Raw genomic sequence first — 25,524 nt, forward strand, 5'->3', positions numbered from 1 at the left:
TTGTAATCTATTATGACTGTCCCACCCCCACAGAATTGCATTTCAAATGTAAGGGGAGACTAGTTTGTTGGACCAGCACAGACAGCAGATGTTGGTGATGGGAAAAAAAAAGAAGTCAAAGACTGGTAGAGATGGGGCCGTAACAGGGTGGAAGTCAGGTCATTTCCAGAATATTGCATCCCTGAAGTATTTATTTAAGGTGAACTTTAACCTACTCAGGAAAAAATCTGACCTTATTTGCTCTCTGCTCAGCTCCCTTTTTTCTTGTCTGTTAAAGGACATATAGTCCAACATGTTAATTTGACATTTGAATCTCAGTAGGACCACCAAAAGTTGCTTTTTCAGCCCGATTTACATCACTATCTGTAGCGACAACCTTATAAGTAGTGTACCCTGGTCCACTGAGTAGTTCATGATGAAGAAGCCTATAGGCCTATTAATCTGATGGCGTGCATAGGTCTAACCATATGTAGCCTAACCCAGATTTCATCCCAGCACTGTCAGAGCATACGCTACATATGCTTAGGGAACCACACAAATAATTACACACAGGCACGCACGTACACAACAACACATGCATGAAGAGCTACGCCTAGCTGTGTAGAGGATGGGGACTGAATGCTAATTTCATGTTTTGCTGTAATCCTCTGATATTGACACTCCTGGGAGCTGCTCCACTAAATACAAAATAATCTATTGCTGTATGGATCCCATTCCAAATGCATGGCCAACATGCTCGCATCCTTAATGTTTAATTTGGAATTTTCCTCACTCCCTTCCCCCCCCGAAGACAACTTCAAAGAGGCGCTAGCCGCTCTTGATATGTTGCATCAATATTGTAATGTGGCAGGAATATGAGAACTGCTGGTTGGATGAGATAGGAGAGTCATGTCGCTCTCTGCCTGACTCTCTCGCTCTCTCTCTCTCTCTCTGAGATTGTGTTAGAGATGACAGTTGGTATTGTACATACACACCCTGTCTACCTTGAAGGTAGAAATGCAGCCTCTGAAGGCTACCGTTAAAAATCCTTAAATTAATTGGTCTCATAACTCAGTCTGGAGTTGCCAGGATAACCAGTATACTTGTTGTGTTTGTCCTTCCTATGTTTACACACAAAAGGGGAACTAGATGACAAAATGTATGTTGATGTATGAAAATGAGCGGCATCATTTACGGGAAGAGAGCAGGTAGAGTACATCTCTTATCAGGATCTTTTTTTTTATTTTTATTTTTTATAAACCATCTTTACAGCATCCTTTGTTTTATGGCTGCAGAGCATATTGTGGCTTTGCCCCAGACTCCACCGGCACACTTTGCTAGGCATTTCTACAGTATATTGCAAAATAGTTGTGAATAATTTACTGAGTCTTTATATGTTTTCCTGCCATCTCTCTTGGGGTGGGTGTAGGGAAATGCAGAAACTCCTCTCCCATGAGGGTTGACTTAATGTTTTCTTCCCCCCTAATTAAAAGAATTGCCACCAAGCCTTGCTTTGTTTCTGTGGCTCCTAATTTTGAAACATCTGAATCTGTACCCCTGCATTTAACCCCTGCATCTTAACACATAGAGATACCTTTTCTCACCTTTACATACGTTCTTCAGTTAAGCTTCTTGTAAAAACATGGGGTGGGTAATGAGGTTCCTGCTGCATTTTAGCCTGTAGCCTACATCAATATGAGATGTTTCTTTATCTTTGGTTGATTGTGCTGTGAATTATTCTTCCCTCTGAGGAAAATGTTAATTGACCCCAAAGCCTCACACATATTAAAGCTTATAATTTTAACCCCCTGACAAATATAGGCCAACCCTGGCTTTTCATTTTAACAACTGCAGCAGTGGTGTATGCAAGCTGTAAAAAAAACAACTTGTTGGCTTTAAAAAGAACAGGCCATTATGCAATGGTTATTGTATAGATACTTGAGATACAGCTTGTTCTATAGCCTCTCCTGTTGTTCAGAGATTTTCTCATGGAAATAGCAATTATTGTCTCTGCAAGGGAAGTCATTTTAAAGATCCTGATCTCACTTTCTTTAGACAATTGAGATTTTATCAGGGGTCATATGAAATACAAAAAATAAATTCAGGACTTGCTGGGCCTTGGGGTTAAAAAATCTGTACTGTGAGCAGCGTTTCTGTTGGCTTCGAAAAGGAAAACCATTGAAAAATAAATTAAATGGGGCCGAATGCAAAGTAAATAATGCAGCCTGGTTGTGGAATTGCAAGCTGCAGCCCCAGAGTCAGCCCTCTCCTTCATTAGCCTTGCTCAGACCTTAGAAGAAAGCAACACGGCAGGGCTAGTGCTGCCTCGATTCATGGTCTGAGACTGTGGAGCCTTCATCCTTGGCAACAGTGCTCTGACTCAGTACCTGAGGCTGAGGAAGTACAGCTTCAGAAAAGGCTTAGCATTTCACCACCACCAGCTGCCCTCACCAGCCTCTCATTGAGAAGCAGCCGCAGAGGAGGAAAAGCCAAGCCTTTCTTACTAACAAAGCCCACCCACACGCGGCACACACTCCCAGCTATCAACTACCAACTAAAGGCTTGGGCTGATAGGACAGACTTTAGCAGAACAGATGAGGCCTCCGATTTCTAAATAAGGTTATACCAAAGAAAGATCTGATGCTTCTATGCTGTCATGTCAGAGAGGAAATGTCTCAGTCCAGTGCATACATACATCATAGGGATGTCACATTAAAAAAGCAATATGTTATATCAGCTCACAGGTCTTTCTTCTGTCTGCAGGGCTCTTATTGGGCCATCGACACCAACCCAAAGGAGGATGCCTTGCCTACACGGCCAAAGAAGAGGCCGCGGTCTGGAGAGCGGGTGAGTCTGATGACACTCTGCATAGTCCCAAGAAAACAAATTTCTGTACATATGCATATGTTCCTCTGCTTCTGCCTCCATCTCTACTTGGTTCAATATTCATCTTTGCCTCTGTGTCTCTACTTCTGCCTTAGTTTTCCTTTCCTTTAGCCCTCCTTTCTCTCCCACACTTTCTCTACCCCACACACACACACACACACACACACACACACACACACACATACATATACACACACACAGACTCAGTAGGAGTTCATATCCAGACTTTATGTAACTGCCTCTCCAAGCTGCTTCGCTAGCCTGTCATGAAGTGGGGTCCTTATTAATAAACTATGCCCGAGGCAGCCATTACATACATTACATTCTGCACTCACTTTTTTTAACAAACATCAATTAATGCAGAGCTGTGTGCGCCGGCTATTCTGAGCGGGAGCTTTTGTCTTTAATTATGGATGAGTTTCGTCCAGCATTACGTACAGCTGCACAGGTTTTAGTGAGCTACTCAGATTGACCTGGCCCTGGGGCATCCTGACACAGAGAGCTCTTGTCTACTTCTTCCCCACAATGTGTCTGACCAGAGGCTTTGAGGAAGGGAGGATCCTGTTAGTCTGGCGAGACGCATATGCTAACTCAAGCCATTGTCTCTACCACACAAGCACAGAGACTACATACAACTTAACATGCTCTTCATGTAGTCACCCTGCAGCATCAAAATACTCTCAAATTCATTCACAAACGGCGTCCCTTTGCTGGTGTGAGGTTTTATTTACACAACAAATGTAAAGGTACCGGAAAAAACATTGTTTTTAATATGCAGCTCTGCCAACAGTTTCTACTAAAGCTCTCCTGATGCAGCTCTGTTCATTTGAGCATGACACAAAAGAACGTACCAAGTGAAGAGTGTGTTTTCTGTAGGACACATGCGCTGTGCTCACCCTTCCACCCCCCCCCCTCCCCTAGACACTGTCTGCCTACAAGGCATTCCATTAAGAGTCTCAGACATTGAAATTGAGAGTTTGTGAAATCTCATTTATGTTTATCATGAATTAAAAATGGTATTGTTGGCAGCCAATCCTCTTACAGTAAGCAGTTTTGTGAGACAGGCATGGCAGAGTTATCTCTCACAACAGTGCGCCTATACAGCAAGACGCGTGCGTGCGTGCGTGCGTGCCTGCCTGCCTGCCTGTGTGCATGTGCTTATACTGTATGCGTGTTTAGGTGGGAGATGAGGGTTGTGATGTGGGGGGGGGGGCTCAGAAAGCACAGTTCAAATGTGACCTAAATAAAGGTGTTGCTCTGTCAAATGACAATAGTTCTGGTTTATTCTTTTGCATTGTTCAGATAGAGATATATATATATATATATATATATCTGGTCTGAGCAGAGGATTTGTCACAAATATAATACAGGTATCTCCTTGCAATCTGCAGTGGGATCTCATTTGTTTGATAATTAGATAGTGTTGAATTTTTATTATTATTTTTTTGTCTGCCCGCCCCCAACCCCCACAGGCTTCTACGCCGTACAGCCTGGAGTCGGAGTCTTTGGGGATGGAGTGTATGATCTCTGGAAGTGCCTCTCCAACACTGGCAATCAACACTGTGACTAACAAGGTACTACAGCCAGCCATCCAGCCTCCAGCTCCAACACACACCTGGCTACACGGCTGCACCCTGACCCCACCCACTTCTCCAACCACCTACAGCACTATTCCCCACAGAGAGAGGAGCACTCTAGTGGAGGGGAGATACACACACACAAGCACACGCTCCTATGCCTAAAGCTTCTCCGCAATGCAACCCACACCAAAATACACAACTATCTGCACTGCAGCACCTTTTTCTTACAACAACAGGCAGCAGGCTCTTGTTATCTTCAGCACAGAAATATGATGCTCACACTGATACGTAGCACTTTGCAACCTGATAGACCTTACACAGTCCCGTGCATACGTGCAATAGGATACACCAAACGCTGCATAGGGTTTCTGTATTTGCACCTGTAGCGGAGGTTGACACCCAGAGTCTTGTTTCTCACTCTGTTACCACATTACGCTGCCACACTACAGGTGACCACCCCTGCTGCTGGTTTCTTCTGCTCTCTATAGCTTTTTTTTTTTTTTTTTTTTTTTTTTTTTATAAATATGTGTAAAAGCTAGGAACCACTTGTACATCACAGAGCAAAGCTACAGGGATTGCTAGCTGTTAGCTGTGAGTGTCTCGCTCACTCTGAAATTTAAATAGGCTTTTTAACCTTAAGCTCTCATCCTCTGGGCCCAGCTCTCAGGTGTACTTTTAAAAAGCCTACAAGAGTCGCTTATTCATTTGCTGCAAGCATTACAAAAAACTGTTTAATGTGAACAGTAGTGTTCACATAAAAGGTGTGTGTGTGTGTGTGTGTGTGTGTGTGTGTGTGTGTGTGTGTGTGTGTGTGTGTGTGTGTGTGTGTGTGTGTGTGTGTGTGAGGGAGGCTCGAAAGTCTGAGCATATGTCGGTGTGTGTTATAACTTGTGTGTACATGTATGTAGAGTATGTTACAGAGTTTGTTTTGACGAGTATGTCAGTGGCGATTAGCTTGGGGCTGTTTCTATAGAGAACATGCAGTTTGTCATGTTGCTGTAGCAGACAGATTCATGGGCCTAAGTGGGGTGAAAGATGACCCCTTTTTCCTCCGTGATTGCTACAAACAGCACTTGCCACAGCACCAGTCTCCACCAGCGGTGACTGCATAATGAGGCCCCTAATGTAGAGAGCTGACAGCTTAGAGGTTGGACACCTGCCATCAAATACCTCCAGTCAAATAACTCAGAAAAGCAACAAGCAGAAAACACGTCTGCTGTGTTATTCCAAGAGCTGATGAAAAGAAGTTTTGATTTGTCTCTTTTTGTTCACTTGATTGTGACAAAAACTGTTATAGAGGTGAAGTGAACAGAAAACAAAGTGGAATAGCAACAGATCTGAGGCCCTAACTCCTCGGAGAGACCTTGTTTCTCACTGACTTACACTGTAAACACACGACAGGCCACGCCTCTTTCGGTGCAATGTGCCAAGCCACAGGAATTCCCTCTCTGGTTTTCTCTCTCCCGTTCTATTCCAGTCTCTCTCCATCATTCCCGCCTTCTCAGATAGACCAATGGGAGACGCTGGCAGGACAATTACTGAACCAGCAGGAATCTTTTTCTTTCTCTTCTGTTGGACATTCCTCACAAGATTGCCCCCCCCCCTTTTTTTTTGTGTGTGCCTTTCTCACGTAGACTCAGATTTTTCCCTCCCATCCCCTAAAGGTTGTGTTCTTAGGCGGCCTTAAACATTGGCGTCAATGTGATGAAACTCTGGCACTGAAGTGTGATCATGAAGGGAAAGGGGATTGTTGGAAGTGTGTTTGCTGATGAATAGTCTTCTCTCTTCCTCTTCCTGTCTGTTCAATCCTGCATGCAGGGATTGTACTGAACACTAGCTGGCATTGTTGGAGACACCTGGGCCAATCTTGCTTTGATTTCATAATCCATGTCTCATGCTCCAGATTATGCTCCCATGTAAAAGACACCTCTGGCTTTTTACTTAATTCACTGCTAAGAATAGAACTCTGATTCGCTTGCCTGTACATAGTATTTACTGTGAAGCAGCTTCTGCCTGTATGAGCATGCCTGTGTGTGTGTGTGTGTGTGTGTGTGTGTGTGTGTGTGTGTGTGTGTGTGTGTGTGTGTGTGTGTGTGTGTGTGTGTGTGTGTGTGTGTGTGTGTGTGTGTGTGTGTGTGTGTGTGTGTGTGTGTGTGTGTGTGTGTGTGTGTGTGTGTCATAAGTTTGTGTTTGCTTCTACGTATTTGGGTGAGATGTGACTGGGTGTTCATCTGTGACCGTGCTTGCTTGAGTGGGTGTCTTCACTCGGGTGGGACTCGGGTCTGCGTAAACCACAGAGCAGTGAGGTTTTGAAATCATCACACTTTATTGGTAAGTACAGTAAAAATAGATTGCGGTGAGAGACTTAAGGCTAAAAGCCTGTTTTATGACTTCATTACACAAAACATTTATATTTCTGTGGCGCGCTGTTTTTGATTAGCATTGTCGGGCTGATTTTGTAGACGTGCTTAAGCCTTCAGTCTTAGCTGCTCATTGAGTTCCCCTTCATGCTAATGAACACTGGAGCCAAGCCCACACTGAGTGGAGGAAGGCTAGAGTTGCCTAATGAGCTCTCTTACTACCCCCCTATTCTCTTCTCCTTCAGCCTCACCCCTCTTCCTTGTACAGTGTTGCCTGGATTCAGCATTTGCGCCGAGCTTTTTTTTTTTTTTTTTATTGCAGTATTTCTATCTCGTTCTACTAGCTCAGGAGCCAAGCTCCATATTAAAAGCTTAATATGATCGGACGCTCTCACTATGCATGTGTGTGTCCTGGAGTCTTACCAGCATGTCAGAGCAGAGAAGGCAGTCAGAGCTGCCTGGGCTTCCTTGCCTTCTTGTGGCCTTTGTGGTAGCTCGCTGTGCCTCAGCAGAAGCACAAGAGCCTTCAGTCCACTGCTGTTACTGAGACGCAGGGTGCTGGGCAGGGCTCGGCCAATCGGCCTGCCTGAAGGCTGCTGCCACTGCTGTCTCATTGTGCTGAGCACAGAGCCCACTCTGTTCCACTCACAGTGATGAGCAGAAGCCACCATGCTGCACTCAGTCATGGACTGACACACACAAACGCATGCACACACACTGATCTTCGAATGCCAGGCCCTCTTCCACTGCGACACCATCGTTGCATTGCTGCCATTCCTTTTTCACAATGCAAAACTCAACACATGGACCATTCTCTGTGGGTATCATTATAATTCATTATCTGGATCGTTCTTCTTACTATTGTCTTAATTGTCTGACGGCGCACTTTATTTGGGAAGGGTGGGAAGGCTAAACCTTGTTAGACGATAATTAAGAATGTCGTCCTGAAGTGCTTCGGCTAGTTTTGCTGCTATATTGAAAGGTCAGTGTCTCGGCTGCACTGAAATCCTTTTGTGAGTTGTCCCAAACGGATTTGCGCTCGGTGAGCAGATGTGGCTGACATCGCCAGTAGTGTGACCTTTAGTGATAGGAATGTCTCAGCTGTCTCCAGTCCTCTTCACACGTTCAGCTTGAACCCCTTAGTGACTTTGGTGGGTGTTCAGCAGCACCCTGTGTCTCCTACACACACTTAAAAAATAAGTGAAAACCAAGTACTCTGCTATTATGACATGTCATTGCATGCAGCAAACACGTGCTCATGCTTTACATTTCCATACTAAATTACATTGTTTAACTACAGTATAGACCAACATTATCTCAGAGGAATGCTGACATGCTCTACCATCAACAAGAGTGGAGATGACATTAATGTGTCTTTGAGAAAATGAGATAATGTACATGTATGTGTTTCAGGTGGCGTTGTACAACACAGACCAGGAAGGGAGCGATAGTCCAAGAAGCAGCCTTAACAACAGCCTGTCTGATCAGAGTCTGGCTTCCGTCAATCTCAACAGTGTGGGCAGTGTACACAGCTATACACCGGTAAGACAAAGGACCATGTTTCACATTTTTAGAGGTCTCATTCATTTGTCAATCTACATTTTGCATTGGTACAAAGAACAAATAAGGTCCTGCTGTAGCATCTTGGTCGCCTTTTCGCAAATATAATGTTGCCTTGCTATTCTTTAAAGGATGCTGGTAATTCTGCTTGTCGATGTTGCAGCTAATGAATGTCTCTTAGTTTGCTTAATTTGTAAGAAAGATATTTATATAAATGTGGTTTAGTTGATGATTTGTTTAGCACTAAGCGCTTAGGCCAAATGATAAATTCTCATTGTATTCACATTTTTCAAGCTGTGGGGAGCCACTATCACTAAATGAATGGAAATAAAACACTGCCAGACTTAAAAAGTGTACTGTACCCCATATTTCATCTGATCAGAAAGCCCCAGGAGGCTCTCTTCAGAGGAGCCAGCAGTAGACAGCAATAGACCGAGGTTCAATGTGGACATGCGCTAGAGTACAACATCAGGAAGGGGGTTAAGGGAAACAGAGAAAAATGTGCACGCTCCTGGAAGCCAGACAAAGAAAAGCGCTTCCTCTGATGTCCTCCCACCAGAGATGCCCCCTCTTTGGTGTGGTCCTCCTGCATCTTAGAGTGCTCACTGCTCCAGGCACTGGGCATCGATCGTCTCAGCCTGATGGATGTGCTCTCTCTCTCTCACAGCCAAAGCAGCAGCTCACAGTAAACACTGTGGCTTTATTATCACATCTTTGCTCTTACCCAAGCCAGACTTTGAGCTGTGCACTTCAGCAGCCTGCCCACATCTTGGAAGTGGAAGATGTTATGATCAAAAATTGGACGTGACCTTTCTTGTAATGCTAGCCCCACAGTTGACATAGGTCAGGTCCTGTTTCCTTGTGAAATAGCGATGGTTTTTGCATCGCTGCCCTTGCTGTGATGAATCTCGTAGACAAACTCGTTGCTGAAGGGAACGCTGCTTGCTGTCTCACACCTCGGGGCAGTGCATAACATGACTGCCCACACAAATGCATGGGTAAAATGGCTGCTTATTTGTACAAGGTATTGCTATTGATTTTGTTTTAAATACATTTTGCTTGGCCACCAGAGTATTGGGTTTGTGTCCATTCGAGTTGGTCTGTTAATGTTAATTGAGCCAAGGCGGTAAGCACTAACCTAAATTACTGTGGTCTGTGTGATTGTTCTTTACATGCTGTGTGACTGACACCCCTTCAGACAGAAACAACATTATTGCAGTGGCTCCTCAGAAGACATGAACCATCCTCATATTTGACTTGTGTGTTTGCTGCGTACATTTAAATAAACCACAAATTTTGCATTAAATATTCTAGAGGTTTTCTGTTTATGTGGCTCCATGACCAGATGAGCATTGTGGGTATCTTTTGAAAAGTATGTATATTATTGAAGTGTATGTTTTGAACATTATAGTCCACCCCTCTTAGCATCAGTAGTCCCTGTAGCCTCTTGTGCAGATGTAGCAGAACTGTAGCCAGTCAGTGTACTGTCACAAAAATCTATCGCAAGTTCATCATTAAACATAATCAAATTCTGCACTCGATGTAGCGTTTTGTTTTTGTAAACCTTTAGCTTTCTTTCTCTCCAGGTGACCAGTCACCCAGAGCCTGTGTCCCAGGCTATGAGCCTCCAGCAGCCCCCCCAGTCCCAGTACAACATGCCAGACAGGGACAAGCAGCTCCTGTTCTCTGAATTTGAAGATCTCAGTGCCTCCTTTCGCAGCCTTTACAAGTCTGTTTTTGAGCAGTCCTTCAGCCAACAAGGTGAGTTGCCTCGTGGGATCATCAATTGGAAATCTAATAAAGAACCTAAGCTTCATTCATCAAGAAACGATCAGAACGATTTTCCTAATGTTGGTTTGTTCTTAACAGCTGGGGCTATAGAGAGTCTTTAGGCACTAATTAGGTTTACTCTGAAGTGAGCAGGTATTCAACAGGCTGACTTGCTTATAGTGCAAATCTATACTGAGTATTCTCATGGTCTTTTGCTAGAGCAATGTGGAAAAGGCCTAATTTAATATTCAGAAGCATAGTCTGAAAGTTCATATCTTAAATATTTCATTAGAGGTTGTAAAGAAATCTTACTACATTCATTTAATGGTTAATTCAGAATTGATACACCATCCCTCATGTTTTGTATCTTTCAAATTACATAAAAGTTTTCTGCGTCTCGTCATGTTAGAAGTGTTCTCATGTAGGCTGTTTCATCAGAGGAGTGGAGGAGGTTGCAGACAGCCCAAGTCCTCAGTAAATTTGTTGGATTTGAGGTTCATTTGTCATAATGACGGGGAATTTGTATGATATAATACATAGTAGCGGATAGAGCACAGCTTTCCAAAAGCCTGTGAGTCCCTGCAGAACAAAATGCATTTTTGCTTGTAATCTGATTGACTGATAAACAAAGAGCACTTGACAAGCGGGTTATGAGCAAAGTAGACTGTGCTTTCTGTGTATAACCTACTTTCACAAATCAAATGCATTTCATGCTGATGTTTTCAAAGAGTTCCTCTCCTTTAATCTATCATCTATGTTTCATTAGTTCAAAGTTGTTACCTTTTTTATGCGCATAAAAGTGAAATCTCTTAGTCAGACAAGCTCTAGCAATTAAAAAGCGTAAATAATCGAGCTAGAGGATTTCACACCCTGCCGCTGTAGACAGTGAGCTAATTCACTGGCTTTGATAATAGGTAATGAGCTCGCATTATTATTCTGGTGCCGCGTTAATTGCTTTCTGTATTTCCCTTGTTGGACAATGGGCTTTCTACACCGATAAGAGATGCACCTTTGTCACCCCTGCAGTGAGTGTTACGTGCCGATTGTGGAGGTGCAGGGCTAGAGTCAGCTCTAAAAGCACTCCAGTGAAATAGGTTTACTGTGCCAAAGCTGTGAAGGACAGGGCCTCTTAAGACCACTCCCTGCCACTCAGATGATTGCAGTTGGGTGTGCAGATGTTCATGCTCCAGTCATGTCTGTTAAAGAGCCGTCCAGCAGCACAATGAATTTGTCAAAGACAATCCAGAGCCATGTAGCTGGAGAGGAGAGGCGACAGCAGCTCGGGCTCTTGAACCTCAGAGACGCAACTGATGCTGAGTCATTCCCTGGTACAACAAAATGGCAGCTGGTCTGTCTCAAGTGTAGAACTACTTAAACACGGGAGGCCCAGATCCCATTATTGAGAGAGTAAGATGTTGAGATATTGTAAGTAGCTATTTCTTTGTTTTTATACATGTGACGACCCTGGCTCTCTGTGTGTTAGTGATGAAGTGCATTATACAAACACACCTCAGTCTGAAACCATGTGACTGACGTTTGTGTTGGAAGTATTAGTTTCATTTCAGGGCTTCAACTAAATATATTTTAATTATTAATTAATGTGTCAATTACTTACTACATTCAGTGATTCCCAGAGCCCAAGGTGATGTCTGCAAATTGCTTTTTCTGTAGTCACAAGCAGTGTATAATTCACAATGAGAATTAACCGAGAAAAGCAGTAAATCTTGAGACGCTGGACAAGTGTTGTCATTTTCCTTGATAAACGATTAGTATATCTACAAAAAATTTATCTGTAACAATTTCATAATTGATTAACCGTTTGAGCCATTTTTCATGCAAAAACGCAAAGCTATTAGCATGTTCCAGCTTCTTCAGTGTGAGAATTTGCTAAGTTAAATATTTTGGTGGTTTTAACTGTTTGTAAGACAAAACAAGATGTTACCTTGGGTTCTGTGATGGTGATTTTTCATTATTTTCAGACATTTTATAGACAAAGAAACATCAATTAATAGGGGAAATAATTGCCAAAGAATCAATAATGAATGGTTAGTTGCAGCACTGTCAATGATCAACATTGTTGATAATGTACATAATTTGCTTTCGATCGACAAATTTGCTATGGACTATTCGTTTCAGCACTATTACAAGCTTTGTGTTTGTGTGTTTTGTTTCCCAGGTCTGATGGGCATACCGTCAGATTCCTCCCAGCAGACCCACACCTCCTGCTCCTATCAGCACTCCCCCAGTGGCAACATTAGCACTCAGAACAGCATGTCAAACAACCAACCCAACAGCCACCCCAACAGCCACTCCGCCAACAGTGGCCAGGTGCCCCTGTCCCATCCTGCCCAAGCCCACCCAGGCCACGGCTCGCCCCACGCACAGCACCTCCCGCAGCACGGCGGACCCCACAGCCAACACGCCCAGCACAGCCAACACAGTCAGCACCCCCAGCACGCTGCGCACTCCCAGCACGGGCAGCACCCATCGCAGCACTCGTCCCATGGCCAGCACCCACAGCAACACACGCCACACCCCTCCCAACACACGCAGCACAACCAGCACCCTTCTCAACACGGACAGCAGCATCAGAGCCTCTCCCACCAGCCCCATCCTACCCAGCAACAGATGGCCTGCAACCCAGGTAAGACCCTCTGTCGGTCGTTGTCTTCGCCGTGTTGTTTTCTCCTCATCGTGTTCATCACGCAGACACATGTCAACAAAGACATGTTCACAGCTGAATATGGTTTTGTATCCGTTGTCATAAAGCATTTATAAATTGTTATAGGTGCTAAACAGTAAATCATCATCTGATTTATTATCTGTGGTGTTGTGAGAACAAAGCAATGCTGCATCCAGTGACTTCAGCAGCTCTTATAGAGTTGACTGGCTCCTCCTAGTGGCCACAACACAGAGCTCAACTGTTTAAAAGCCTGATAAACTGTTCTATTTAGTGCTACCTTCTCATTCATTTGGCACTACAACTGCCTGCACAGCTATATGAAAATGCATCATCTGGCCTTATTGGCCTTATGGCCTAATCCACAGTATATAACAAAAACAGCAGCAATTATTGTGCAGTTGTCCATAAATGATGTGATTAGGACTAAATCTGTATTTGTCCCAGGAGTGAACTTGGTGTTAGAACCAAAATTACCTGTGTCCTTTAAGTCTCTTATCTTGTAATGTTACAGATAGTATGCTGTCTGTGTGTTGCAGGTTTACTGTCTGACTGGTACCCAAATCTGGATGCACTGAAAGAAAGCTGTCGTATTGCTAGCAGCTATAACTGGGCTGATGTCGACCTTTCACCTTTCCAAGGTGCGGTTTGGACACTACAAATAGACCTTATTGCATTACCAAATATTGGTTACGTATTTGATTTATTTGTCCGATTTAAGATTTTTACAGAAGAAACAAAACATTTAAAGCCAGGAGCTGATCGTACAGTACTGCCCCAGCTTTTGATTGAGTTCTAAAGTGTTGACACTGTGGAGTTGATTATGAGTTTAATTAAACTGAGCTCTTCAATTAAATAACACTGCCTTCAAGTTTAATTACCAAAACACAGAGCTCAGCAGGTCAGTTTATCCAATTACAGTCTAGGATTGCAAGGTAGGATGTTTTTTAAATATCACCTTACGAAGGTTACCGACATAATGAATATATATTGCAACCCAAAGTTTTTGCTTCGCGTTTGTAAATTAGTTTCTCATTTAATAAATGTATATTCTTTGGACAGTCAGCTGGTGCAGTTTCATACATTTCATTGTCACAAAGACATTTTAGTGCAGGCAGATACTGTCACTCTGATAGTAACTCTGGTTGTTATGTCTATAAATTTGTGTTTCATGTTCCTAAGGATTGAGAGAGAGTATGAGACAAGCGGAGTTGAACAATTGGTCCCTGGAACCCACCCAGATCGCCGACCTCTGCTCATCCATCAACCAGTTTTTTGCCCGCACCGGTGTAATCCAGCCACAGGGGGCAGTGCAGCCTCCTGTTTGTCATGGCTCCATGCTCCCCAACAAACCCAGCCAGCACCTAAACACAGGTTAAACACCCGCTCCTTAACCCTACAATCCTATTTATATTTTGATTGACTTTGTGTAGTTGTGGTGAGTAGTTTGGACTCATTCCAAGGACCGGTGGGCGTGTTTTTTAAAGTGATATTTATATCATCATATAGAGATAGTAGCTGTGTCTCTTACTGACTGTTTATCTGTAAGGGGAATAAAAGGTTAGTAAAAATGTATACACAAGCCACTTGTCTGATGAATTTATCTCACTTACAGTTCATCTATCTGAAATGGCAAACAGTCTGTAGTTTTTTTGCACACGATGAGCTCTGCTTGCCCTTCATGACAGTGATTCCCAACCTTTTTGGCTTATAACCCCTTAAAATGAAACGTCTACATGCAACCCTTCGTTACCGGCTGCATTATGTCTACAAGTTGTGACCAGTTCATCCAAACAATGACTTCTGTCCCCTGATTTATTTGCATAATGAGAAGCCTGAAGAAATCAAATTATTTATTCATACACAAGGAAAAAAACTAAATATAAGAGGAATGTTGAAAAGAATAAACACATTTTGTGTAGCTAAATTAAGTCTTTTTTTTTTTTTTTTTTTTTTTTTTAACCCCCTGTTCTTCGTACCTTGTGAGTTGATATGTTACTCAAAATGATGAAGTTACAAAGATTACTTAATACAGGTATTTTGAGTGCTAAAAGCAGTTCAAACACTGATTTTGACAGCTAAATGTCCAGCCGTGTAAATAAAAGTATAGACCATGATGTTTCACCTGTGGGTATTAGCTCAAATGTGGCATAAGTTGGAGATCCTCCTGTAAAATGACAGTACATCACAGTACATAATTACACTGCAGGGCCTCCCCCTAAAAGCAAGTTTTGCTCAAGTACATTACTTAAATTTTCAGGATCATAATTGTATATCAGAATAGGTTTACTTGGTTTAATTTTCAAAAAACACCATATATTTGTTGTACTGCACGTTGCTGCAACTCCTCTTTTCACCCTGTGTGTGTGTGTTGAGCTCTCTGTTTTAGCTACAGAGTGAGACATCACACTTCTATTCCATCTTTGTTGGGAGTCGCACATGTGCAGTAGCTAGGTAAGGACTACTAGCCAGTCAGAAGCAGAGTATGAGGTCGTGCCATGCTAGCAGCTAGGCGAGCATTATAACGTGTGTTACAAAGCGACGCACGTTTGTTACGGAAGTAAAGGCTGGACTACAACAGCTGTTTGGAGCAGTTTTTGAGCATTGTTTTCTGTTGGAGATGTGAAGTCCCTTTGGGGTGGACTTTGGGCTTTTTCACTTTGTAAACCTGTAATGTGCACAAAACAAGATATATAACACAATTAAGGAAAGGGAGAAAGCCAAAAAGCATAATATGAGCACCTTAAGATGTTTAATAGAGGCTTTAAATAAAGTTTTGTTCTGATTCTCACTTCAGGAAATCTCTACATGGACACCAGACAGAGCATGTCCATGATGGGTCCTCCAGGATATCCCCACATGCCCCACAACGCAGGACCTACAATGACAGGTGACATGAAGCCACAGAGAAACACACTATTCCTTGCAGCACATTATGAAACCTTATAATAATGGACTTTATTAATAAACCCACTTAATCCATCTTTTTTCTCACTTGCCTAAGAAAAGCTGGGTGGGTCTGACTCTCCCTTTCCCCTGTTTTCTCTCCAGGACACCATGCACAGATGAACCAGCAGCACATGATACCTACCAGAAACTTCCAGATGCATCGCATGCCACCTGATGACATCCAGGATGACTTTGATTGGGACTCCATTGTCTAGCCCCTAGACCTCCTTTTGCAAAACAAAAGGGAGCGAGGAGAGAAGGTGGAAGCCAGGCTGAGCTGAAAGGCCGCAGGAGGAGGAGGAGGAGGGAGGAGGCCACTGTGGGTGGGATGCAGAAGAACATTTGACATGCTTTGGAGAAAGACAGACTTCAGAGTCCTGACATTTTTACAAAAGCAAAACATAACATAGAAAATGTTACTTTGAAGACAATCATATTTAGTTGGACATGTTAAAGTGATTGCTTACGTACTTGTCTAGAGACAAGTAGAACATATTCATGTCTAAACCACATGCTCCTCAACTCCTCAGCCAGCCCTCTCCCCGTCCCTAGCCAGCAGCTTTCCAAAGTCCGAACCCCCCCCACCCAAATCCATGCTCCGTAACTGTTATGTGATTTGAGCGACGTGTTCAGCTTGTAATTCTTCTCGTGTTGACATTGGCCTCAGCTGCCTCTTGGATGAGTTTCTCTCTTTAAAAAAAAAAAATAAGAAAAAGAAAAAAAAAGTTTTTTTTTATTTTTGTTTTGGTTTTAAGAAACACAGGCTGATTCTGTGAGTGATGTCATGGTGCTCGTTGGTCACATTTGGGATAAAGTGTGGCTGAATTGTTGGTAAAGTTAGGTTTACAATAACTTTGAACAGGGTGTTAAATGTTTAAGCAGGCTTGATATTAAACAAACCAAGAGAGAAAGGCAGAGAAAGAGATGACCGAAAGCATCGTGATGTGTTTTCATAGCCAACCACCGTGATCAGGCTCACTGCAACAGACTAGTGATGGGAGTACTGCAACTTTGTTTTTCTTTCTTAATTCTCTGTTTCAAGCACTTCGAGATGAGAGAATATGATGGGGTATGAGAAGAAGGTGAAGGCAGGAAAGTCAAACTTATTTTTGTCTTTTTACATTTTTTAAACCCAAAGTAATCTGAGGTTTTGGTTCTCTGTGTGCATCATGTCTGTTAATAATTGCTTAACGTGAAATACTAAACAAATTCACATTTTCAAGCTAGTTTTAATGGTATGGTTTTTCATTAGTTTTAGGTGAGTAGCCTATTGATCATTAAACAAGCCACCCTCATTCAGAGACAATTAAATCATTTGCATTGCTGTTATATTGGTAGGGCCACTATTATTGGCTGACCATCTTATTACCAATATATTTGTATGAGCATATACAGTATGTCAGCTAATAAGCAATAAATTACTGTCCAGAAATGTCAAAGATATTTTTGATATCTTTGTTCCTATTACACAGTCGGCCAGAGAGCACGGACAAGTTGATTTTGAAACAGTTAATTGTCCCACTCAGCACGTATCATGGTCACAATTTTAGAGAACCTTAAATGTTAATAAAAAAACAAATATTGGCCGATCTGTCATCATATGATCTTTTTAAACCGTTAAATATGGGTATTCAGAATCAGCCTCAGTAATCCAGTGTCCGATGGGCTCTAGTTTGCAAGAACGTTTTCGTTTAAATGTGCCGTCCAAGTTAGCGGGGGTTTGGTATTATTAAAGCTATAGTCCGACATTTTGGGAGTTGAGAAGATAGTAAATAGTAAATATGAAGCTACACTGTAAAAAAGGGGAAACGCGTATCCTGGCTCTGTCTGAAAGTAACAAAATCCACCTAAGAGCTCTTCCAAAGCTCACTACTTAAGTCATAGCTCATTTGTTTAATACTGAAGCGTAAAAACAAATAGTTGTGGTTTTACTGGGGGTTACGTGCCGGACTATTTCTATGGCTGGTTGCAGTGACTTCCTGGAGCTATAATGTCGTAATTACTGAGCTTTAGAGGTGCTGGTAGGCTGATCTTTGTTACAGGTGGACAGAGTCATAGTAGCCATTTCTCTGGTTTCAGTCTTTCCCACTGTAAGAGTGGTATTGATCTTCTCTTCTAACTCTATGCAAGAAAGTGTATTAACATATTTCCGTTCCAACATGCCAAACTATTTTTCTTCAAACTGTATGCAAACCATGTAATTTATACTAGTGACAGTAACAAGTGAAACGTAAAGAGCCTGTATGAAATTTTGAGAGTAATGGTTTCAAGCCTCACTGACTTGAAGCATTGCTAGTAGACTAACAAATTGTGTTAAAAATAAAAAAATGAAAGAAGGCTGTTAAAGAGTGTTAACACTTCTTTAAATGTTCTAATACTAATTCATTGATTAATGATCAATAGGAATGTTTCCATTTGAAGAGGGCAAAAGAAGTTTAGTTTTACTGCACGTTTCTTTGATTTGTAAAATAAGTTTCATGCCTTTTTCCACATTTTGTACATCAAAGTTAGTTTTCAGTGCTCCGCTCAGTGTTTATTGTCACTTCTGACATTTCAAATACGGAGATATGATTCTTTCTTTTACTTGCCCAATGTTTAGCTGTGATAGTCCGATAGCTTCAGACTTTGCTATTATACAATCATAACAGAATGAGGTGTGCGTGTGCGTGTGCGTGTGCGTGTGCGTGTGTGTGTGTATGTGTGTGTTATTGTAATTTTAGGACTATGATTGATTGCTCCAATCATCTCTATGCTATCTATGAGCACAAAAGCAGATGCACAGTGATTAAAGAGTAGATTTGAGACATGCTTTTTTTTTGTGTGAAGGGTTTCCAAAGCACAGAACAGGGAGCTCAGCGGTTCTGGAAACCTGTCCTCTGTGTCCTGTAGCAAGTGGCTTCTCAATCAGACGGGTGCTGAACTTTAGAGACACTATGTTGAAAAAAGAAAAAAAACGCCCTTTGCACACCTTCTGTTGATCTTAACTGTTTTTAAGATGCAAAGCACCTCCTTGATCTCAAAAGCTACCGTAGTCGCTCACCCACTCATTCTTTCATTCTTTCATTTACTCAGTAAAGCTATCAGTTGTCACAGTTGACAATGGACAGAATTATTTATCCTCTCTTTAATACTGATAACCTGGTACGGTGCTTCGCATCTATAACACTGTGTCCTTGTTTAAAGGAATAGTTCAACATTTTGGAATTTGTTTTTGAAGCTACAGCTAACATCCAAATCCATCTGCAAGTAGCAAGTTTACTAGTAAACCTGTTAAATCTCATGTGTTTATCTGTTAAAAAAACATTTTACTGTTCTATTTACTGTACAAACATCTAACTTTTGGCAAGAAAGTGTATTTCCCAAGATGTCAAACTATTCCTTTAAGATAATTTAACAACTAGGGACTCCAATGGTCACAGTTTTGATTTCATGTTTGGATGACAATCATGATTATTTTATTTTTTTTTTTACAATATTGGATAAGGTCTTTGTTATTGTGAGAAAAGGCACGTTCAAGTCTCACATTGTCGTTTTATTGGATGTTATGGAACCAGATGTTTCTACGTTTGAGCACATATTAGGTTATTTGAAACTAGAACCAGTCCAGTTTTATACTGCAGATTGTCTGTTAAACTGTCCACAGCTGCACCGTGCAGATGAAGTCAAATTCTGTTCTTTCAACTGATCAACTGCCATTCATTTTTATATTTTCCTGCCAATCATACCTGTCCACTCCTTCTTACCGCTATGTTTTGTCTGTGTTTGTATATCAAATGTCGGCTGTATGACGAGGATTTCATCGCCTGTGTATCTCAACTATGAGTTTTTAAAGTTTTGTTCAACTGCCAGAATTTCTTAATCAGTGCTCAGACAGAGTACTCAGTCAGTTGAGTGACCCAAATCATGACTCTTTTAGGTGAGTGTGGGCCAAAGGACTGCAACTAAAGACAGCAGTGAAAAAGAGCATCAGTGTGTTTTCGTTAGGACTCTGTGGACCTACAATAGAGAACATCCTGCGAGTCCTTGGTTGGTGTGAAGGAGAAGTGTGTTTCAGCTCTTCCAGGTGAAGATCGTTAACACACAAGCTACTATCTGAGCACAGCAGCCCATTGGGAAAACAAAAGATTTGAGCAAACAGATGTGGCTAAAAGGGAAACCGGTGAAGACAACGACTGGATCACAATTTTACATTATGTGTGGATGTGTGTGTGGATGTATTTGTGTGTTTGCTTGTGTGAGTTTTAGTTATTCAAAAGACGATCTAAGTTTTTAAATACCGCTGGACATGTACCTGCCAGAGAGATTACTATTATTGGGAGAGAAAAAAAAGATGAAAACATAAAAAAGAAAAGCCTTGTTACAATATGGGAGAGAACTGCCAACAAGTACTGCTGATTGGGGCCTATTTTATTCAGTGCTGGTGTGTTGTTGTGCTTGTGCATATATGTCTTTTCAATCATCCCTTTTTTCCTCTCGGGGGTGGGGTATCAAGACAGGAGGTGGGTCTTATTCATGGAAGATAGGAGTGAAAAGAATAGAGTATTTTGTTATTGTCCAATCAGAGGGTGACAGTATGTATATATCTATATTGTATATATCTGATGAAAATGCGTTGGCTTTTTGTGTGACACTACCTTTTACCTGTATTATGGTTCTACATTCAGTGTTTCAGTGTTGATAATATATATTTGGTTTGTGTTTTATTTTTCTGTTTTGTTTGATTTCGTCTTTGTCATTGCTTGTATATTTTTTTTCTCTCCTATTTGTCCTTTTTTTGTTTATTGCACGGTTTATACTTTTTTTGTCCAATGAGGTGACACAGCTACTCTTTGTATTCGTTTAGTGCTGTAAAATAACTCGAAGTGTTATTAGAATTGTTGATACCACCACCCACCCCACCCCTTCCCCTATATGCATGAATGGCACTTAAAGAAATAAAATATGGTAACTTCACTGTGGAATAATGTGCTGTTTGAGCTTTGTTTCTAAAAAGGATGATGTTTCAGTCTCATGTCATCAGCAGATGTGGCGGTTATCTAAAACCAGAGCACCAACGTGGCTTATGTTTCCATTCACTTAAATGTAAGGCAGCATGGTGGCCCAATGGTTAGCACTGTGGCCTCACAGCAAGAAGGTTCTGTGTTCAAATCCAGGTTGTTCCGGGGCCTTTCTGTGTGGAGTTTGCATGTTCTCCCCATGTTGGCGTGGGTTTGCTCCGGTTTCCCCCACCGTCAAAAACATGTACTAGGTTCTCCAGTCGGTGCCCTTGATCTAGGCACTGGCTCAGATCTGGAGTTGGTCCCCGGGCGCTGTCATTGTACGTGTATGTGACAAATAAAGTACCTTTACCTTTATATCTGTCACAATATTAGCAACTCTAAATAACATCTTAAAAAAAAAAAAATAAGTAAACCTCAACAGTAACACCCAGAGTGCTCATTAAGGCGGTCCAAATGATATGCGTATACAGCTTTACAAACATGCACAACTTAAATATGTGCATATATACATACTCAGGCATTTCTTAAGTTAGCTAAACTTTTTTTGCCACTTCAGACCAAATTATCAAATTGTCTGGCTCCTTTTTGTTCTGAAAAAACTATCCAACCATAAAGTTAACACAGATTTTTAAGATAATGTATGAGAGCTCATCTGGCAAACAGAAGGCAGCTTTTTTATTGCTTTTAGACCTGTGAGATACAGCCTTAATCATAACAAAGATGGCCATCAAATCAAAGTAGGACAGTTAATATTATGTATTATCTATCAAATTAGATATAACCCCGCCTACCATGTTAGAAAACAGAAACTTCTTGCAGTGTTATTGCCCCCCAGTACAACCACTGTGGAGATGCCAACAACTTCTTTCTTTTCTGGAGGGAAGTTTAACATTATTTCAAGCTCTATTCCTAATTGAGTATTAAAGGGTAGTATATCCTTTCTTCAAACTGTACCAAATGATAACTGTATAATTTCTTAATATTTTTTACTGGTGCAGCTTGAGATTGGGTAAATACTTCATGTACTGGATAATTGGATAATTCTGTCTGCCATAGAGTATTCACAGAGGGAAGAGCTTAATTATGGAGAAACAAAAATAAAAAAACTAATATATATATATAATTGTTTTCTTTTTTTTCTTGGAAAAGCAGTTCAATTCTTGTAAAAATAAATCATATAAAAAAAATTGAAATAAAACCTATTCAAACAGTTGGACCTTTGATCCAGGATAAGGAACAGCTTGTGTAGTCTTGTAGAAGAAGTCCACGTGATCATATCTCACAGTAGGTTTCTCTTTTTAACCACCGAGCCCTCAAAGCCCCCTCCCAGTATTTCCATATGGTGTGTCACTTCACAACGTGTATCCATGCTGACACTTTACACATGTGCTTCGCCCCTATAGAATATTCCTTCACAGTGGGGGCACCGGTCTGACTACTGTGTTGGGTTATTGGAAGTTGTTTGACTCTAATGAGAGGACTCTCACAAGACGGACATCATGTTCCAAGCTTCCTCTGTGCTCCTGCTGACCCTGGTCCTAAATGTTCAGCTATGCTCATCAGCACCGATACGTAAGCAATGCATTTCCTCTCATAATTATTAGAAATTAAACGGTTCTAGATCAATGATATGAAAAATTATTGCCCAGTTATTTCTCTGGAAAATAATGAAGTCTTCATTAAATACTATAGACTGTTAAGAAAAACAATAAGATTGTTATATACTATTTATATATATTGTATATACAAAATTATGTGATATTGGATGATATTATTGCGGTCTGAGTAAATGTTACTTATCAATTGAATTTGTATTGATATAATTAATAGTGTGAATATGAATGTAAATAATTTAATATATTTTCTTAGTTGCAATTTTTACAACAGATTGCTGGAGATGCAGTTTGTGAATATTTGTTAATTTATGATGTCAGAACACAATGAATATACTAACTTAATTCAGGAATACATTACAGAAGTTCCTAAATAGTTGTTTAATAAGGTTAACCTGTGTTTGTTGTTATGTAATAGATACACTATGAGTCAACAGAATCTTAGACGGGGAAAGGCAAATATTGCTTTAGGTATTTTCTAGGTATGAGTAATAAGAATATACATTCAGTTTGGAAAATGACCTCTGTCACCCCCGCATATAAAACTCTGGGGCCTGACTGCATAGATGTGATAACAACTCAACTTCTCAAAATACTTTCATTGTTAGCATGCTACCATGTGAGACATTTGAACTAAATTTGGATCACTGCACACCCTCCATGTTTGTATCAGGTCACAGGAAATCTTCTTAAAGCCCATCTGGCAGGGTTTATTTTCTAACGAATTTGCGCAATTTGTTTGTTGGTAATTAACATTTAAACTGTTACCCAACAACATCAAATACAATGGATATCACAAAACGGAATAAAATACGAAAAAGTAGTACTATCTTACAGCGGTTTGCAATAATTCTCCTTTCCCCCACAATGCATTGCATTACGTCATGTTGGGGAGACGACAGACAAAAGCCCCGTCTTGGTTCACTGTCTATGGTCACGGTCTGTGCCACTGGTCTTGCAAAATAGGGCTTTTGGTCTCGACCGAGTCCATGTGTCTTTATTATGTGTATAATAATATTGGAGGGAAAGTTAGTTTCATAATCAGCCATTGTTCAGAGCTATAGTGTACTGTAGGGTTTACTTTGTGGAAAACAGCTGCACGTATTCTTAATCCCAGACCCTTTCAGATTACAATTAGTGTTAAAGTGCAAACTACTAGGTACTGTACTGTATGGTATCAAATTGAGCGCAGTGGATTGTCATGTCTTTGTCTTTTTAGCAATACAAGTAAGCTTTAATGAGTAACTTTATTTTTATTTTTTTGTTTATTTTGTTTATTATCATTATTATTGCAGTTCAACATGGACATGACAGGTTGTTCATTGCAAGGAGACATTCTTACATTGAACGTATGGACACCACTAACAAATTTCTTTTAAAAAAAAAAAAAAAAAAAAAAGGATAATCACACAGAAAGGGGAAGGGAAGGGAGTGACTAGTGTCTACAGAACCATCACTGCAGTATGGTTAATACTACTGCCTCATACGTTACGGAACTTCCATACATCTCCACAAATGAAAAATAAATAAATAAAATATAAAGCATGTCTCTGCTCATTCTACTGGGAGTCAGGCAATGTGATTTGTTCCCTAACATAATCTAAGAAAGGTCCCCATATTTTATTGTACTTATTTGCTGATCTTTTCAAAAAGTATCTAATTCTTTCAAGTTTGAGAAAATAAAGGGCGTCTTTGATCCAGTGTGTAAATGTTGGGGGGTTTGCTGTCTTTCCATTTTATCAAAATCAGCCGTCTAGTGATGAGACTAAGAAACGCAATGCTATGGGAGTGTGCCTTAGTTAGATGGCTTGACTCAGGTGTAATACCAAATAACCCAGTTACAGAGCATGGTGAGATTGATTTGAGTAACTTTATTTTTATATTACTGAAAGATTCTAGGAATGATCAAAGAATATAAAAAGTATAAAAATATCTATAAATCAACATTATCAGCTAAAAGACACTACATTTCCCAATTTTATTGTTCTGATATTTGTTAAAATATATTTTAGGTACAGTAAATGAGGGTTCCTTTGTTGTTTAACCTCGAGAACATACCAAATGGCTATACTGTTGACTGACTGGAGAACCAGTTCAAGCTGTCAAGTCTCAAACTTCTATTTCAGCTGCCAAAGCTGCTCAGTCTTCTGGACCAGGACCAGAGAAACTTGCACCAGTAACTGAAGCTCACAGTCACTTTATAGAGGAAAAAGAACCAGTTCAGGAGAAACTCATTCCAGTTGTTGCAGGTGTAGCAGCTCCATCTCCTGAGGAATCACCTGCTGAAGAAGACATTCCAGTTATTGCAAAAGAACCAGAACCAATTTTCATCGGAGATCAGGTCTCTGATGACGCTGATGAAGCTGATGAATCTCAGGAATCAGCCCCTCAGGAGCCTTTAGCTGCCGCTTCACAAGAATCTTCAGAGGAGGGAACTTTCAATGAAGAGGCTGCCTTTGCAGAAGCATCTCCAGAAGAAACCACAGAAGACGTTGCCGTGGCCGCTGCTGTCGAGAGTGAACAGCATTATGGGGAGGATTCAGCTCCAGAAGTACTGATCCCGGTCATTCATTTAGAAGCTTCAAAATATGAAGCTCCAGAGGAAAATGCAGAAGAAGAAACAACTGTTGCTGTAGAGAGTGCACCCCCAGAACAGTATCTGGAGGATCCAGTTCCAGGAGCACCAATTCCCATTATTCCTGCAGGAGCTTCAGAAGATGAAGCTTCAGTGGAAAATGCAGCAGAAGAAGCTGCTCCAGAAGAAGCTTTACTTATAGTCCCTGATGACAATACTGAAGTGGAACCTGCTGCTCTAACACCAGCAGAAGAGAAATCTGTTCTCGTCCCTGCAGAACTTGAGGAGTCAGCACCAGAGGAACCTGCAGTTATTGTTCCTGTGGAACCTGCTGAACAAGAGCTGGATCAAGAGGAAACATTATCTATTATTTCTTCAGAAATAAAAGAAGAGGAAGATTCAGAGGAAAATGCAAAAGAAGAAGAAGAAGCAGTTGCCCCGGTAGTCCTGGAAGGAAATGCTGAAGAGGTCCTTGCTACAAATGAAGAACCTTTTCCCAGTACATTAGAAGAATCGGTTGCCCCGTTTCCTGTAGAGCTTGAGACCGAAGAGGAAGGTCAAGTGGAATCTGT

At 41.2% G+C, this 25,524-nt stretch overlaps 1 protein-coding gene across 1 annotated transcript in view; it reads left to right on the forward strand.

Annotated features, from left to right (window-relative positions):
- Positions 1 to 20,725, forward strand: part of foxj3 (forkhead box J3) — an 84,056-nt gene extending 63,331 nt beyond the window's left edge. The window contains exons 4-12 of the mRNA XM_028575742.1: positions 2,743 to 2,826; positions 4,338 to 4,439; positions 8,219 to 8,347; positions 9,952 to 10,126; positions 12,312 to 12,779; positions 13,355 to 13,456; positions 13,998 to 14,189; positions 15,613 to 15,705; positions 15,867 to 20,725. Coding sequence (XP_028431543.1) covers positions 2,743 to 2,826; positions 4,338 to 4,439; positions 8,219 to 8,347; positions 9,952 to 10,126; positions 12,312 to 12,779; positions 13,355 to 13,456; positions 13,998 to 14,189; positions 15,613 to 15,705; positions 15,867 to 15,979 — 1,458 coding nt within the window. The 3' untranslated portion in view covers positions 15,980 to 20,725. The remainder of the gene's footprint in view (positions 1 to 2,742; positions 2,827 to 4,337; positions 4,440 to 8,218; positions 8,348 to 9,951; positions 10,127 to 12,311; positions 12,780 to 13,354; positions 13,457 to 13,997; positions 14,190 to 15,612; positions 15,706 to 15,866) is intronic.
- Positions 20,726 to 25,524: the final 4,799 nt, after the last annotated feature.

Source organism: Perca flavescens, chromosome 4 (genome assembly GCF_004354835.1).
Source record: "Perca flavescens isolate YP-PL-M2 chromosome 4, PFLA_1.0, whole genome shotgun sequence".
NCBI lineage: Eukaryota > Metazoa > Chordata > Actinopteri > Perciformes > Percidae > Perca > Perca flavescens.